At 29.4% G+C, this 18,340-nt stretch overlaps 2 protein-coding genes across 2 annotated transcripts; both read right to left on the reverse strand.

Annotated features, from left to right (window-relative positions):
- Nucleotides 1–2,352: 2,352 nt before the first annotated feature.
- LOC101262177 (UDP-xylose transporter 1) lies at nucleotides 2,353–7,339 on the reverse strand. Its single transcript, XM_004251098.5, has 8 exons — nucleotides 7,251–7,339; nucleotides 6,332–6,452; nucleotides 4,860–5,044; nucleotides 4,604–4,671; nucleotides 4,366–4,498; nucleotides 3,496–3,657; nucleotides 2,656–2,928; nucleotides 2,353–2,546 (listed from the first exon to the last, which is right to left on the reverse strand). Exons 2-8 carry the CDS (start codon nucleotides 6,450–6,452, stop codon nucleotides 2,469–2,471), a joined length of 1,020 nt encoding a protein of 339 aa, XP_004251146.1. The 5' UTR covers nucleotides 7,251–7,339; the 3' UTR covers nucleotides 2,353–2,468.
- A 2,848-nt stretch (nucleotides 7,340–10,187) lies between these two features.
- On the reverse strand, nucleotides 10,188–17,185 carry LOC101261883 (uncharacterized). Its single transcript, XM_004251097.5, has 15 exons — nucleotides 17,010–17,185; nucleotides 15,911–16,021; nucleotides 15,693–15,804; nucleotides 15,485–15,607; nucleotides 14,384–14,488; nucleotides 13,800–13,883; nucleotides 13,555–13,670; nucleotides 13,034–13,135; nucleotides 12,766–12,879; nucleotides 12,556–12,612; nucleotides 11,956–12,022; nucleotides 11,808–11,861; nucleotides 11,560–11,634; nucleotides 10,618–10,653; nucleotides 10,188–10,530 (listed from the first exon to the last, which is right to left on the reverse strand). The coding sequence occupies exons 2-15, from the start codon at nucleotides 15,928–15,930 to the stop codon at nucleotides 10,432–10,434; spliced, it is 1,164 nt and encodes a 387-aa protein (XP_004251145.2). The 5' UTR covers nucleotides 15,931–16,021; nucleotides 17,010–17,185; the 3' UTR covers nucleotides 10,188–10,431.
- Nucleotides 17,186–18,340: the final 1,155 nt, after the last annotated feature.

Genomic DNA, 18,340 nt, shown 5'->3' on the forward strand with positions numbered 1-18,340 from the left:
TTTGAGTGATGCTTTTTCTTCACTAATCATGCTATTAATTATTATTTCCTTTATTTTAAAATAAATAATATTTTTAGTTGAATGTAAAATTATTTATTAAAGAAAAATACGAGAAAGATAAGTTAAATGAAATAATTTTTATATTTTTTTGGCGGGGTTGTTGTGATAATAGTGGTGATGACAATAGTGGTTAAACAGGAGGAACCTAATGATAGCGATGTTAATGATGGTGGCGGGGATTTGAATTAAATTTATTGATTGATTTTTTTTTAATTATCATATAGTCAATCATCTAAATCAATTATCATTGTCAGAATTGACTTCATTCTCAAAATACTATTTGAAGATAACACCACTTCATTCCGACAATAATTATATATATATATATATATATATATATATATATATATATATATATATATCAAAAAAACTTACAAAAAATCATCTAACTCAAGAGTTGATTTTTGTCACACCGTCGTCTTTTATCACTCACGATATTATCTTTCATCAATAATTATAACCACATTGTGCAATAATAGCGTTCAACTAGGTTTATTTTCACCATTAAAATATTTATATTGAGAGCATGTAATCACTATACTATTTCAGAGATTTAATAATAGTTGTCCAATTTATAAAATTTATAAATAATTTATTATTTTATGTCTATTCTATCCTTATAATGAAATACTGTTTATTTCTTAATATTTAGATAACTTATAATTAATAAAAGTGGTAAAGAAATTATTCTTCCATTTATTATTTTTTGAAAGTATGTTAAATCAAATGAAAAACAAATATTATTAGATACTTTATGATTCATGTCGTAATCAACAAATGCTTATGCTTTGTCTACAATTTAAACAATAAATTAATCTAGATAACTATATTTTAATTTTGTCTATTAGTGGTTCAACTAACGTATACAAAAGTAGTTGAAAATTAAAGAAATTAAATGAACGCAATTTATAACTATTTATTTATTTGGGAGCACTATATTAATGGAATAAAGTGTTATTTTTTTTTATTATTATACGTGTTAAATGATCGCATTAAAATGAATAAATTAAGAATGTGTAATTATTGATTTAGTTTGATTTTATGTATTATTAATTTGATTTATTGGTTTTTAATTTTTAAATACGTTAAATGAATAATTAAATTAATAAGATAATTTTTTTTATCAATTTCTAATTTTTAAATACGCTAAATCAATAGAATATTTTTTTTACCAATTTAGATCCTTAATGATTTGATTTTCGGTTTAATTAATAAAAAAATATTTATAAAATAAATATATAACTTTTTAAATAAATTTGACATGACAAGACAATAGCGTAACTTTACAAATACTCATAAAATAAAAATAATAATAACAAACATGAAAAGAACTGCACAAGTGTAACACTACAAGAATCTAAGAGGAACATAGTTCTTATTTAAGGTTTTTACGTTTTGTATGACGTAAAGTTATAAAACTCCAAATTGATGTAAAGCGTAAATTGAAGGCGAAAGAACAAACATAGTAACTGATACGGTATTGTAATTGATATTTAGTATTTATGTACATGTAAAAACAGTAAATTACAACACTCTTCATAAGCCATCGATTTACCTAATAATTCAATATTAAAAATCATACTAAATCAACAATTCATTTATTTTCTTATAAAATCATTAAAAATCTATTATTTTGATAACAATAAACAAATATATATTTTTATAATTTTATCTATCGATCGATTCAATTTTTTACCACCGCTAATTTGGATGAGTCAGGAATCTACGTGCTGACAAATTTGTTGTATTCTTTATTAGACGTCAGCAGCCATTTAAATGCTTTGAAAATTGAAAAGTTAGACTCAACCGTTAATTTCGTAAAAAATATTTAAAATAATATTTATATCAAATTATATATAAATATAATTTTTTTATATATAACTTTTTAAATTTACTTAACGTAACTTGAATTAATCATTTCTTTGTTACGTTGGAACTTTGAATTGGCAACCAACATAAAAATAATATTATTGACTAAAGCTTTTAACAAGTCTTGCACGTTTGAGATTAATTGATTAAGATTTTGTGTACCTATATTCGATTTTGATATTGTCATTTAATTTCTTTGTATTTATTTTAAAAACATTTCCGTCATGTATACGTTTCAGTATAACTTTAGATATTAAAATTTGGAATTAGTCTTGATATAGTATGATTTGTGTATAAAGTTTCAAATGGTTGAAACTTATATATATATATATATATATATATATATATGCATGTGATTTTAGTTATTTTATGTTTAAACATTAACGAGCATGATTAAAGTTAAAATAAAAATGCTCAAAAAAATCGTACAAAATTAATTGAATCTCACTGATATATAACTGAAATTTAAACAAAAATAATCGAAATGAATGAACTGTACTTAGATCATCAAAAAAACATCTTTATTTTAACCCTAAAATTTAAACAAGGGAGTTATTTTCTTTAACTTGTCCATTTTTCCCAGCTAGAAGTGGTGCAGTAGTGTCTTTCTCTTTAACCTGACATGATAACAAAAACGTAACTTTAGCGATAAAAAAACACTACATGATATTGACTATAAAAAAGTGATCGATAAACGTTATTTCTGCGGAGAAAAAAAGAAGTTACTTGGGCCATGGAAGAGTGGTCTCCAACTTGTTTTCTTTTTGTTTCATGTACACAAAAATAGGAATATAATCCCATTCCAATAATTGCCACAAGAATTCCAATAATATTTCTTGAAGTGAAAGGATCATGCAATAATGTATAGCCAAATCCAAGAACCAAACATGTCTTAAGGTGACCTAACACTTGATAGGTAACTGGTGATGTCTTTCCAATAACTAAAAATGTGCTGAAATTTACTGATACAGCAATCAAACATGATAACACAATAAATCCCTACATTTGAGAACACAAAATAATGATTAGTGTACGAACGAGATATTCAGCAATAAGAAAACAAGAGAATTATTGAATATATAAACTCTCGAAGATGATCTCAGATTTGTCGAATTTTTAGAATTAGTAAGTCTAATAATAGTTGTTATTCAGTATTTTTGAACAATCCAAAAGTGTCCTATTTTTTAAAAAAACACTAATAAATTTAGCTAGTATAATCAATGAATAACCACAACTAATTATACAGTTATTTGTATTTGATATACACTTGTTATACATTAGGTATATACTTATGTCTGCTTCAAAAAGGTTTCGACTAATAGTTTTACTAGGCGCTTGGACATGAATTGAATGATATATGGAAAAAAAAGAGTAGTATTTCAAATTGAATATGAAAAATTTTGTTTAAAGATTGAAGCTGCGTTTAGACATGCATTTCGAATTTGAATTACTCATCTTCAACAAATAACCAAAAAAAAAAAAAAAACTCATTTTCTAATGTATGACCAAATAATGTATTTTAATAAAAAAAAAAGGATTAAGAAAATGTGAGTAGTGTTTTCTTACCACAACAATAGGAGAATATTTGTAGGCAAAAACACTTTGTTTGGTGAGAAATTGATCCACCACAGGCCCACTAACAAATAGTATAGCTGCTTGAAATGGGGCTGATTGATACAATAATTGTGTAGATGAAATATTGAGTCTCTTTTGAATTGTGTTTGTAAGCTAAATTGGAGAGTTAAGGTCAAATTATGAGAAAAAAAAGCTACTTTTATTTATAATAAGAAAATCTATACCATATGATATAATTTCATGAGATTTATATCCTGAAAATAAGATACATCGAAATAATATAACTTGCAGTAATATATACATACATAACAATTTTGTTACTTTTATATATAATGTAACTGAGGTTCAGGTGAATTCCTTTGCACTCTTAACTCCCTTTTAGCTACACTATAAGCTAGGATGGGTTCCACTAGAGCGAGGGTTTAGACAACTCGTCAACTAAGCTACACCCCGTTATATATATATACGTAGCTTTATTGTAATATGTGTAAATAATATCCTATTCGGAACTCAGTAAGCAAAAAAAGTTATGATTCAATCATTTTTCATGCTTTTTTGTTAAGTAACATGAGCACCTGGGGAGACGCTGTTGGCGGCGCAGAAGCCCTCTTAACTGGGGGAATACTTTCTATTCGGCCTTCGATTCGATGATACCTGTCTCGTTGTGGAAGAATAGTACTCCAATATACTAAAAGCTTTATTAATACGTAGAAATAATCTATTTAGAACTCAGTTAAGCAAAGAAGTCATGATTCAGGATTCATACACTAAAAATCCTGAATCCGCGACTGTCAGTATATATATATGTCAAATCGAAATAAATATTCGAGGCAAAGTAGAGATATATGATGAAAAGGATACAATTTGTCCAACACAAGTTGTAACAATGGCCAAAAGGGAGAGAATTGTTCCAACAAAATTGAGTTGAAGATCAGTAATAGAAGCAATGCCAACTCCAATAAGTAGAATGAATAATGCAAACTTAATATTTTGGCTGCAAATAAGTTTAAAAAAAATAATAAAACAATTATTAAATGAACCAAAAAAGAATAACTAATTTTTTATATTTTTAATAAATATTAAATAATAATAAATTTACCTAAATTGTTTTTTCAAGAAAAGGGTTTCTACTAATACTGTAAAAGGTATAATTGCTAGCTTTGTCATCTGCAACCACAACATAATAATCATACAAAGAAATGTTAGGAGCCTTAATTTTATTTTTTCTTTGCAAACTTAATCATCGATTATCGATTAATTTTTTTTTTTGAACAAACTGAAAAGATATTTGACTAATGTAACTATATATATATAGTCTGATCGATTATATTATATCATATTATATTATATTATACCTGGTAGAAGCCAATGGAATTAAATCCAAGGCTAAGATTGAGAAAGCCAATAGATACACCATTTAATATGCCAAAGAGCATCACAGTCTTCATATCAATGGGCTTATTCTCAAAAAAATTGAATTTGAGTGCCACATGAAGTGTGCAATAAGTAACCATTAGATGCCAACTTGTTAATGTTGTGGCTAAAATAATAACAAAAAAAAAAAAACATTACTAATCAATGAAAAATAAATAAATAAATAAATAAATAAATGATAATGAATATGTATATATATTAGCATTTTGAGTCCCACAAATATCAACAAAATATATTCTTAGGTTGTGAAAATTACCGGTATAATAAATCAAGCTATGTTGTTTGAACTTTTCAAAAATATTAACGTACACGTGTCAGATCGATAGGCAGCGCCATTGTCAGTTTTGAAAAGATCGAGCAACATAACATTTTAAGATTCTGTTAGTTGACGAGATCAAATGACTAATTTAAAAAAATTATTACGTTTTAAATCATTTAATTAAAATTTTATGAAGAGATCAAAACACATTTCGGTTGATCGAAGGTTAATCAGATATGTTTACTGAAATATTAGAAGGATCAAAATTAAAATTTATCGATAAATAAAAAAAAAGGTGTAATTATCCCATTTTAAATAACACAACTAACTTTTTTTAGGTATGCCAACTAATATTTCTTTTATAATATTTGCATGTTATATAATCTTATTGAAAATTTGGTGAGTACTATCATAAGATTATACCTATTTAATTTTTTATTGATAAAAAATTTCTACCAAATGCTTGAAGTGCAAGTGAGAGGAAAATGAAATATTACCAAAGGGAAAACTAAGATTAATCATCTAATAACAAATTATTAAAAGTCTAAATCAATCAATTATCGGTGTATTATATTAAATTTATATTGATAATTCATATTTAAAGATGATATAATTTTATAAAATATCATGTATTTCCTATATTTTTTTTATATATATTTCGATTGATTGAAGGTTAATTAACTATATGTATTTAACAATATTATTAGAATTAAAAGCAGAATTTATTAATAACCGCGAAACAAAAAGTGGAATTACCCCATATAAGAGAATCCAACTATATGAAACAACTAAGATATGTTTTTATATTATGCATGTTATTTATTAAAAGTTTGGTAAGTACTATGATAAAATTATACCTTTTTAATTAAATAAAATATTCATTAAATTTCATAATATAATGACCTTGTATACTAATCTTATTCTTATATGAAGGAGATAGTCATACTGTTCTCGATAAACTCTTTGATATAAGTAAAGCATTTTCGAAACGGAAAATGACTGAAAGTTTTACTTATATCAAGGAAAATAACAATTAAATAATGCGATAACAAAAGCATAAAAAAACAACTCATAATAATAAATATCGATAAATTATTTTAAAAAAATTTATTAAAAATGAAAATGAAATATTACCAAAAGGAAAACCAAGATTACTCATCAAGGCTTTATTGCAAATAACAATGGAAACTGATGATGCCACTGATAGAAACAATGCTCCCACCACACCCAACTGAAAACTTGTCATTTCTCCCATCTTCATCAACCATAAAATAAAAAATTAATAAAAAATTAGAAGAATATTTTTTTTTGGGGTAAGATATAATTTATCATAGTCTAAAACTATATATATATATATGATAATATAATCTAAGTAATAAAACGTCGACGGACATCGAAGGTCATGGTGGGATATATATGAGATCGCTCTATTCTAAGCCAGTGGTTTAGGGTTCTTGACGTTTTTAAAAATGAAAAAAATCTGTATAGGGAGGTTTTCCCTTTATAATCGTACATGACGTGAATCTGAATTAATCAAATGAGTTTCAAATACTCGATGATCAAATGTTTTTGTACTAACTATAAATATTCTTTTTGGGAAAAGGTGAATGAACCTAAATGATCTAATGGAGTCAACATAAAAACAAAGAACATGAACTTGTGAAATTTATATAAGCTAATAACTTAATGTCTGCAAAAATAAAACAAAAAAAATTAAAAAAATTGTATATCGATGTATACAATGACTAATTACTATAAGAACTCGATTTTCTTTTTCAATGAAATTTTTTATCTGACTTTACACATTTTCAATTTCCGTCTAAACAAATATAATCACTCAATAGAAAGACCATAGAAAAAAAGAACATCCATCGGACATTCATATTCTTTTAATATTGTATATTTCAACAATATCGAAGAACCAAACTCATTATCATAAAAAAAAGACATTTATAAATTTTCACTGTCTGTTTTAACTAACATAATTCATGTAAAACACGAATCGAAAGACAAACACAACATGGAATTGATTAAAAAAAATGTAATTCATTACCTCTTCAAAATTGTGATGATGTTTGATTATACAACAAAAAATTGAAGAAATAAAATGATATATTTTTTTTCTTTTGTTGGGTGTGGAATTGAATGAAAATATATAGGTGCTATATATATATATATATATATATATATATATATATATATATATATATATATATATATTCGTTAATTTTAGTTGTGTGTTTGGTTTTCAAAGGCCTAACGGTTTTTATAAGCAAAGCAATTATTATTTGTCTTACTTTAGGTTAACAAATTAATATTTTACTACTATGGTTGAAGGTATCTTAATATTTTTTATAACAATGATTTTCAGGTCAGTTTGTACGTATTTCAAGATTAATGTACATAAATAACCACTTTTATGGCTCATTATTTAGAAATTGACCATTTTTTAAAATTAGAACAGTCGTCACGTAGTTTGAAGTTTAAAATAAAAAGTTGATTAGATTTCAGATCATGTGTCTAGTTTTGAAAAAATTATTCAAACATAATATACGAAAAGTGATATATTAAATGGTATAAATACGTCTGTACTTTGATTATTTTATCATATATTTAGACATTAACAAAAAAATTCCTTTTATATTAATCCTAAGATATTGGACAAAATAATATTTTTTAAAAAATATTTTTATAATAAAGGTTGTGCATGTATTAGTACTTTTTTTTTCTTTTTCCAATTTTAAATTTTTTAAAAACTAATACATGTATTAGTCTTTACTTAACCTCTAAATAGATCTCCTAACAAGAAACTTTATACAATTAACATGTCAATGACATGGTTTTATTTTTAATACATTTAAACCTAACAATGAATTAGTTAAATATGAAGTTTAATTAGTCCAAAATTAAATAATTCTTAATTATTTTTCCTTTTTTTAAAAAAAAAAAATTACACTGAGTGAGTGAGTTATATTTTATTTTAAAAAAAATTGTTGGCTCACCTAATTAGGAAATAAATAATTATGTCTTAATACAGAAGCCAGAAAGGTGAAATGAACATTTCAATAATATTTGACAATGTACCTTCCAATACAATGTGTTTGGTGAGAATATAAAACTTTAATTTTACTCCAAATATGAGAAATAATTCAACCATGGGTGGTTCGGATATTTTATCTGTTTTTATTTAACTCGTTTTCGATCCACTTGAATTCAATCTGACTTGTTCGTTAATTATTTCTATCTAAAACTAACGCTCATAGCGAAAAAAGAAGAAGAAAAAGTTATTTTTACGCTACCTGTTAAGGCAAAAGGTCTGTCGTACGAATCATACTGCGTATATACTACTCTCCCGACTTATAAAATCCTACTTACAAAATTACACTCGATTTGTTGTTATTGTTATTACTCCCACTCATTAAATTATTGAAAAATACTACGACATGATAATAATAAAACAAGACAAAGTTATACATACATGTTTATGCAATATACATTGATTATACACTTATCAGTTATTATATATATTTTTATATATCGACGATAACTACATATGGTTACGAAAGGTGTGTGAATTATTATTTTTATTCCGTCCAACTAAAAATATTAAGATTTTAATATAAAAAAAGTACACCTTGTATACTTTATTGATGTGATTGATTTGCATCCATATATATATATAATTATTGTGTTAATAATTTTAATCATGCTTTCTAACTTCTAGAATTAGTATAGTAAGTTGTCAATTTCTTTAATTAATGAATATTTATTACTTAACCATTTCTTTAATTTTTCATAATTTTAGACTAATTATAACTTAAACATATTTTGTTCTGAGGTCCAACATAATGCAAAGATTAGTGTATGATTTAGTCATGTGTTAGGTATACATCCGTAAATTAGCTTTTGAGGTTGAGCTGTCGTAATTTTACCATAAAATTTACGAGATAATGCTGGTTGGGCCATACGTTGATTATTCTAATCGAAAAACGATTTCAAATTTTTATGGATTTTTTCTTTGTAACTAATGTCGATCCTTAAGCCATAATGTCTCAATACGAGAAGGCCATAAAGAAACATCTTTTAATTTCTTTATTTCAACTTTTGTGATGATTATGATGTGTCGATAATAGTGGCGAACTAGGAAATTAGAATATATTTGTCAATAAGGAGCCAACTTTCGTATACCTCAACTAATTCTATAAAATAATTTTTCATAATTTAGACTAATATAACTAGTGTATGATTTGGTCATGTGTTAGGTAGACATCCATAAGCACTATCTCGTTGAAAGGTTCTATACGTCTGCCCTTTCTCAACGCATTTCTTTAGACAAAGACTCCATTTTTTTGTGGGGGTGCTCCCGGGAACAGATCCAGTGGAGACAGGGTGGGGCCTGTAGCTCAGAGGATTATGAATTAGCTTCTGAGGTTGATCCGTCTCAATTTTACTATAGAATTTACGAGTGAATGTTGGTTGGACTACCTCGAATGATGTGTCCATATGTTGATTGTTTTAATCGAAAAACGAACTCATTTTTTCATGAATTCTTTCTTTGTAACTACTGTCGATCCCTAAGCCATAATGTCTCAAAATGAAAAGGCCACAAGGAACATCTTTTAATTTCTTTGTTTCCAACTTTGTTAAGAACCCTATTCTATCTCTCCCTCATTACGATATGTTGATAATAGTGACAAACTTGGAAATTACAAAATATTTGTTAACAAGGGGTCAATTTTCGTATACCTCAACTAATTCCACGAACTACCTGATATCTTCCACCAAGTGCTAACTAAACATAAAGAATTCTTTAACGATGGTGATTGATCAAAGTAGAAGCTAGAATTTAAAAGGGCCAATGAAATTGCCACAAAAGCCTCGTGTTTAAGTGGAAAAGGATAAATAAACGTGCTTATTATCCATCGAGTTTTAAACCGTGCCTCACTGGCCCTCGGAGAATTCTCGATTATACCAAAAAAACAAGAATAAATTGCAGAGAGAACATTGACTATAAATCTTGTGTATCATCTATATGCACTAGAAACCTACCAATATCTAATGATTTTAGCATTCACTGGCTACATAGAATTTCACTACACTAATATTGAAATGTAAAGGTCATAAAAAGAACAGATACTGAGAAAAAAAGAATAGGCAACACCACAACCTAAAACCCGAAAAAAGGAGAGAAAATAGGCGAAAAGAAGCAATGTACAAGACGTTTTGGAGGCGTGTTATACTCGAGTTTTTCCATGCTGGGCAAAATATGCTTTATCTGCATTCGATAAACGATCTTGGAACATTGCCCATTCGTTTCTACATCTCTCTCTTACCTATAGATAGAAAGCCACTCATAAACCGGAGGCAAATGACTTGTCATATTTAAAATAAAACTGGAGTGAAGGAATGGATATGCTTACCCCTTCCCAGGGAGCTTTACCGTTCACGGGCTGACCCTGTGATCCAAGAAGTCGAGAACAGTGTCAAAAAATGAAGCAGGTACAACAAATACAAATGACTATGTGCCAGTCGCATTACCAAAGAAACAAGAACTATATGTAATCATAACCAAAAAAAAAGAGCAAATATAAGTATGTAACTCGAAAAATAACCTAGCAGGAGCTTCAAGCTCTAGTTACACATAGGATTAAACTCCTACCAAAAGCAGCATTCTTTCTCTCAGTTAGCCACTAAGTCATCTTCCGCCAGAAAGACAAGAAGCAATATTTATCAAATTTAAAGCAGAAGTAAAGATGATATATCTTTTAACCTAAGTCTAGGACTAACAAGTAGTAAGGGATCAAAATGAAATGTTCTTCAAATTTTACTTGTCAAAAGGAAAAAGAAGTGGGATAAGGTTTTAGGCTTTATTCGTTTGAATTCTTAGGATGTTTATTCCTATTAGAGAGCGCGGCAGGTGATTGAAGCCTCAGTAATCAGAGAAGGGGACTGGTAAGAAAGATATATGCAGTCATACAGATATCATCCTTTGAAAGAGCCAGCGAAAATTTGAATTCACATAGGATGTTATTATTCAGTTCATAATCAACTTGGATAGGATGATACTAGTTGCTGCAATTATGGAAATGTAATTTTTTTTTGGGTTTCCCATCCGGTGTCCGGTACCCACATTGGAGCCCGACTAAATCCGGATTTGCGCCGGGAAGACCCACATTGGGGGGTAAAACGTCCTAACAAAGGCGATTCCGTACCAAGGGACTCGAACCCGAGACCTTTGGTTAAGGATGCCGCAGTACTTGCCACTGCACCACAACCTTTGTTGGTTATGAAAATGTAATTGACAAACTATTAATCTGTATTCTATTAACTGCATAGGTTCCTTGAAGTTTCAATTGACTAACCTGATTCCCAAGAGAAGGAATGACTTGATGCACAATCCACTGTGAATCTACCACACCGATTTTTTCATGAGCAGGCTGCACAAACCAAGAGATTAACATTAAGAATAAAGGGTTCACCACACTTTGGATCACTAAAAAACCCGTAAAAGAGTGAAGACTATTTATTTCCGTGTCTCCGGTGTTATCAATGTTCTCCAGGTGCAGCTCCCCCTCTTTTACAATTTTACCATGGGAGGAGAACTACTAACCTCTACACATCTTCTTAGTGCAAAATCCAATCCCCATCCATGCACCAAATCATTCTATAACCAAAGATCAAGTCAAAGTACAAGCATCAGTGTAACGTTATAGAAATGGACACTGTGAGGAGATGGAAGTGATAAGTGTAAGAACTACCTGAATCAAATGCCAAACACATCGCCAAGCTTCTCGAGAGAATACAGGAGCCATTATTTCAACAAAACTGTATATAAAAAGATAGACCAAGATAATAACTATAAGTTGCACAATAATGATAGAAGGCGTCGGAATACTCTGTTGCTGATGAGTCTTGTTTAATCAATTTTCAAAAAGGAAAACTTCTACATGCTTAGTAATACTAATGGTGTTCCACGAAACAAGTTACACTTCAATGATGTTGCTAAGAGAAGCTGGATTAGAAAGGAGCTCAGAAATACATGCTTAGTAATACTAATGGTGGAAGTGAAACTCATTAAAGCACATGTTTAGTCTTAAGTTACATACAATCTCAAAAGAAAGATAATATTGGTATATTACTTGAGTTCTGATTTAGATCAATATTGCTGAACAATAACCTATTTTAGTATGTGCATGTTTTCAGAGAAGAGCAAAACCAAGCTATAATGTTATGAGCTCACAGTAGAGGGGGGACAGGTGAAATTGTACCCAGCGGTTTGTATACATTATATATATATATATATATATAGAGAGAGAGAGAGAGAGAGAGAGAGAGAGAAAGAGGAAGGGAGGGAATACGCTGCACAAGGAGGCAGATGTGGATCACTGCACCAGCCTGGTTTCTCTTCTGTATCCCTGTTTACCACCAATACATGTTAACTTTCAGAGTCGTTCCATCCAAATTAGGGACGAATATTATTAAAGATGAAGAGAAGCTCCCGCTGTGTATGTAATGTATTTTTTGGTGGTGGTGATTGGGGGGGGAGGGGGTAAACACAATGAACTTACTTGTGAACTTCTCTATCACCCCTTCTCTTAGTCATCTGCCATGTCAATCCATTGTTGGGTTCAAGACCAGGCTGAGAGATGTCTAGACCATGTTTCTTAACTAGTTGCATATATCTGCCATATTCAGGTAACAATATTCACATGAGAGAAGATAACAAAGACACCAAATACTTCTTTTCTTGAGAATTCAAAGACACCAAATACTTCTTTTTTTCCTGATTTGAAAAGAATGAGAAATCATGTGACAGAACAATGGAAAGGCACCTACTTCTCTGCATTGAAGTGCTCAACTCCAAGATCTTCATCCCATATAAATATGTAATCATAGGCAGCTACAACATCTGGATGCAGAAACCTCTTTGCATACCACCTGTCATAGAGAGTAATAACAAATTATGGATGCAAAGGGATTGAATTTAATTTGTATACACTTCAAAAAAAATTTAAAACTTCTACACTGTCAATATATTTTAACCTGTTCTAACATGTAGCTTCTCTTACTTTGTAGTCCACTTTTTATGGACAATTACATGTATTTATTCATTGTGGCCTGATAGTGAAAATGGTTTCACACTATCAGTGTATATAAAGAATCAAGAGGATTAGTTATCGTATGCAAACAACAACATTCTCATCATTTTACATGTTCCTATACATGGAGTCAAACACGCTAATAAAAGGGACTTCCTGAATTGATAGGAATTCACTCTCGCACATTATTCTTGAAATCTTGAATAAAAACAGAAAGAGATGGAATTCAGAAGGTAATAACTAAACTCAAAGTCTTACCATTTTGTCTGCTTCTTAACACTGATGTGAACTGCGCGCTTGGACCATTCAAATTGATCCCACTCAGTTGTTCGACCGTCATAATGGAAAAGCAAAATTTGGAAATCCTCTGAAAACTAATCCATGTATATATAAAATATAAGACTCAGTATATGGAATACAACGTCAACTGTCAAGAGAAAAGAGAAATAAACACTAAGGCCTAAGATCTATAATAGCAATATAAATTGCTTTATTGCTGTCACCTTTTTAACTGCTGCGTCAATGTTGTACTTTTGATCCAAACCAACCGTAAATGTAACCAAGTACTTGGGCTTTTTTGTCAGATCCTGGAAATACCAAAATTTATCAACAAAACGATAGCCAGAAGAACCAACTAAAAACACAGTCCCTTTCTCACCCTACATTCTAGTTCAATCTGATCATTATTGGCCAGAAACTGACAGAAGTTCAACTAATGTATGTCAAAAAGTTCACACTAAGACACTTCAGGACAGGCCATAATGCATTAAGTTGAACACCAGTTCTAAAATGCACTTTATACTCCTCATGTTCAGTATCCAACTGCTCGTTTTTTAAGGAGCACAAATAAGAAACCAAAACTGACTAAGAAGCACCATTACAAACATTGAAGTATCTAACATAAAGTTTGTGCCACGAAGGGCAATGATATGATTACTAGAGCAGCTCATGAAGAGCAATACAGTTGAAGATTCTTTCTCTTAAGCAGACACATTCAAAGGTTTCATCATCTATTCAACTACCACATATTCTTTTCTTTTTTGTTACATCCGGTTAAACAATATCATAAGAGATATTGGATCCATACCTCACTTGGTTCACCCCACAATCTTCGCAAATAAAAATCTGATTCTGAGACCACAATCCCTGGTGGCAATGACTCCGCGCCACGAGGATTTGATGGGACATATATCTGCAAAAAGGAAAGCAACCCATCAATATTTCAGATCAAATGTCTAGGTGATCCTAAATCAACCTGGCAGTAACAATAAATATCCTACACCATCTCCCAATGCAAAATAATCATGTATTATGTATTTATGTCTCCAAACTTCTCTTTATTCTACAGGGAATTAGAAAAGCTTGTCACAAAGCAAACAAAAAAGTTTGGCGGTTTTAGATATGAACCACGCATACTACCATAACAATGCAGCATTGACCCAGTAATACACAGTGTTTCTAGCTAATTTTACGCTACTAACTCCTCAATTCAAATTTCCGTGACATAATTCAGTTTTAAAAACTAGGCTGACATATGATAAGACAAAATGTCACCTAATGAAAAGCATTTTCCTTTGAGAATGTTTTACAAAAGTACCACCTTAATTCATTCTGTTATAATGGTAGATATGACTGTATGTGGGGAGAGATTACTGGTATTTAGTTCTATTCAGTTCTGGCTCAGACTAGATCAGATCTCTTAAACCCAAAAGCAGTTCTTTGCTCAACTTTGTGTGGACCAAGAATATGTGTATTTCATCTTTGAATATTCAAAATGAACCTAGCAAATAACAGGACTGGAATGAAAAAAGCAGAAGAACACACTAGATTGTCTTTATATGAGAGATATATTACAAATACAGGAAACTACATGCAACAGGGACAAAGGGCCTTTAATTTCATAGTAACTGTTTCTCCAACATAATGCTACCAGTACACTAAAAAAATAATGAAATTGGTCAGGGCATTTGTTCTTATAACTTTTATTGGTCGGTAGCTAAAACAACTGTATATGCCACAACACAACTCAGAAATAGCTAAAATTACCCCCACCCCCACCCTCCAACCACAAATGGAGTTAAATGTTCTTTCCTCCCACATAGAGTCCCTAAAGCTATTTCACCATACAAAATATGTTCATTATAACTTATAAATGATATATTCCATCAATCAGCAATGAAATAAATACCTTTGGTGTTAAAGGAGTACTACCAGAACCAAGATTCTCCGGGAAAGTACGCTCTATAGCACGTCTATGTTCATCATTGAAAGCATAATCGAGAGTTGATATTAGGCTTGAAGGTAAATTAATCTGCAAATGACTCGAAGATTGTAATGAATGATAAAATTAAATTGGTTTATACCACAAGAACCACGCAGGCATTGAGCTAACATACCTTTGTTAGAGAAACAGATGGAAAAGAAATCCCAACAAAGTATCCAAACACCATTCCCATGATAGTGGTTATAACAAGTCTAGTACTATCATTCGATCTTTTGTAAGCCCCACTGTTACAATAAAAATAACAGAAAGAAGCTGATTTAAGCTATATGTGTCAAAGATAAGCTCAACTTTGAAATTCATTACAGAGACATGCAAATAATGCCTACGAACCTGCGGTAAGGGGTTCCCATTTTCACAAAAGTTGCTCAACTCAAAGGTCACGCACTAGGCAGAAACCAATTCCTTGAGCATCCTCCAGTTTCAGAAAGCAAATTCACATACCTGAAAGTTTAAATCCTATTAGTCATGGGGCAATAAGTCACACATCACAATCACTCAAAAGAAAAAAGTCACACCCAACACCTAAATGATGTCAACTAATCTTTTAACCTGACAGTGTGATCAATTGCTAGAAATATCTCGGCAAAAGTTCTATTCCAATGAACCATAACTATACAACAAAGCGAGGAAAAATAATTGAACAACCATTCTCCCAAAAACTCAATCTCTCAATTCAAATTACTAACTAAAGACTCCAACACAAAACCAGCTAACATTTCTTATACTCTGTCCAGATAATAATTTTACAATAAAGACATATTTCCTTTCATAAGCAAGTTAAGTTTCTCCTATAACTTCAACAACGTGAAAACAGAAACCTTTATGAATGTAGCTTTAAGGTTACAATTTTTACACAACAACAAGCCTAGTGTAATTATATGTGTACACGGCCTTACCCCTTGTGAAGGTACAAAGACTATTTCTGAAAGACCGTCAACTCAAGTAACAAACATAAAAATAAACAAGGTGTAAACCAACCACAAAGCTTCAATTTTTACAATTTCCTTAAAAGTGGGGTTAACAAATCTTGCTTACTGATCTCAACCATAAACCTCCAACATCAAAATTAGAACAAATTACAAATATTTTTTAAAAAACACAAAAACCCTTTACTCTCCTACACATATTACAATAAAATGAATCAAATTAAGACTAAACTATCAACAATGCTGCTAACATTCAATATAAAAACTGAAAAAAATCCATTCTTGACATATAAAAAAACTCAAAAAATGTAAATAAAATTCTTATTAAACCCTTTTCGTTACCAATAACACCTTAATTTCCATTTCTACGATCAGCCATTTGATTATTATTTTTTTTTTCAAAAAATCTTCAAATTTAACTGTTAAAACCCCAAAAAAATCAATAAATGGGCATTCAAAGAATCGTAAATGAGAAAAATAAAACTAGGGTTTGAGAGATTTACAGGTTCCGCCGATGGGTTTTCACGAAGAAGAAAGATAGATCTTCCTAAGAGATCGGGTTCAAGGTTTTTCGATTTATTGGAGAAGAAATGTTACAAAAATTTTGAAAAAAAATAATAATACAAAATATGCGTTTTGCTTTGAAATTATGAAACAGGAAGAAAAAAAATGTAAACATGTCTTTCTCTAATTTACTATATTATCCTTTTGTGAAATATTTTCTCCGTCTCAAAATAAATCATTCTTTTTAGCCTATTTTACGTTTATTAAAAAAAATATGTATAATAGTGCCTTCGTTTAAATGTGGATTTTGTGAAATATAATTAAATGTATGCTATTTAAAAAAATATATTTTTTAACATAAAGTTATATCAAATAAATACTATAGTTAGTCTTAAATTTATAAAACATTATTTATTTTAAGATAACACAACATTATTTATTTTAAGATAACACACATATATATATATATATATATTTGTTTGGATAGTTTAATAAAATTTGCTAGTGAATTGTTAATGAAATTATATAGTGCTTAATTGGTAAACATGGGAGAAACTATCAAAAATATTGATTAGTTTGCATGACAATATTAGTATATTATTCCCTTTAAAAAAATGTATACGTGAGATTAGGCGTTGAACTAATTATTTGACTTTTTCATATTATTTATGATGAACCCAATATTATATTTCATAAATAATAATTTTTTAATGAATACATATCGAATTTTCTATAATATATTTTTTAGAAATTTAATAATATAATAATACTTTTAAAATGTTCGAACAATATAGTTTTATGAACAAGAAAGAAATGTGTCATCATGCTTCTTTCATGTTTTATCTTCCATAACAAATAATGCATTTAATTAACTTAGGTTAGGTAAACCATCTAAAAAAATTTTTTGAAAGCAAAAGCTAAGTTTTTTTCTGAATTATCTTTTGAATAATAAAATAAAATTTTGTCCTTAACATTCTACTTTTCATGAGATGTTGAGACTTAAACCACCCAGTTTCCATGTTGGTGTTAGTTGGTAGGACTCTTTCACTCACTAGATCCCCGCGTATTAATTTAACTTTTATGTATTGACAGTATATGTTGTATTTCAATAGTCCTTCGTTCATTGAAAAGAAAAAAAAAACAAAGAGTGTATGTACCAAAAATAAAATAAAATAATCACCGAATACGAGTTACAATGTAGAATACGCACAACAAAACAATCACACGCCAAAACTTTGATATTTCTAACTCCCAGTTCAAAAAATGGTACTTGAGTCTGGATTCGAAATAATACTTTCTAATATTTTGCTCCGCCCAAAATAATTATAAC

The sequence above is a fragment of the Solanum lycopersicum genome, chromosome 11 (genome assembly GCF_036512215.1).
Source record: "Solanum lycopersicum chromosome 11, SLM_r2.1".
NCBI lineage: Eukaryota > Viridiplantae > Streptophyta > Magnoliopsida > Solanales > Solanaceae > Solanum > Solanum lycopersicum.

Excerpts from the sequence above, each read along its gene's own strand:
- LOC101261883 (XM_004251097.5), bottom strand. The coding sequence starts at position 15,930 with ATGGGAACCCCTTACCGCAG. Across the intron at positions 10,654-11,559 it reads TTCCTTCTCTTGGGAATCAG|GGTCAGCCCGTGAACGGTAA; the intron begins GTTAGTCAATTG and ends CTTGGATCACAG. Across the intron at positions 10,531-10,617 it reads GTAAAGCTCCCTGGGAAGGG|GTAAGAGAGAGATGTAGAAA; the intron begins GTAAGCATATCC and ends TTCTATCTATAG.
- LOC101262177 (XM_004251098.5), bottom strand. The coding sequence starts at position 6,452 with ATGGGAGAAATGACAAGTTTTCAGTTGGGTGTGGTGGGAGCATTGTTT. Across the intron at positions 5,045-6,331 it reads TAATCTTGGTTTTCCTTTTG|CCACAACATTAACAAGTTGG; the intron begins GTAATATTTCAT and ends TTATTATTTTAG. Across the intron at positions 4,499-4,603 it reads TTCTTGAAAAAACAATTTAG|CCAAAATATTAAGTTTGCAT; the intron begins GTAAATTTATTA and ends ACTTATTTGCAG.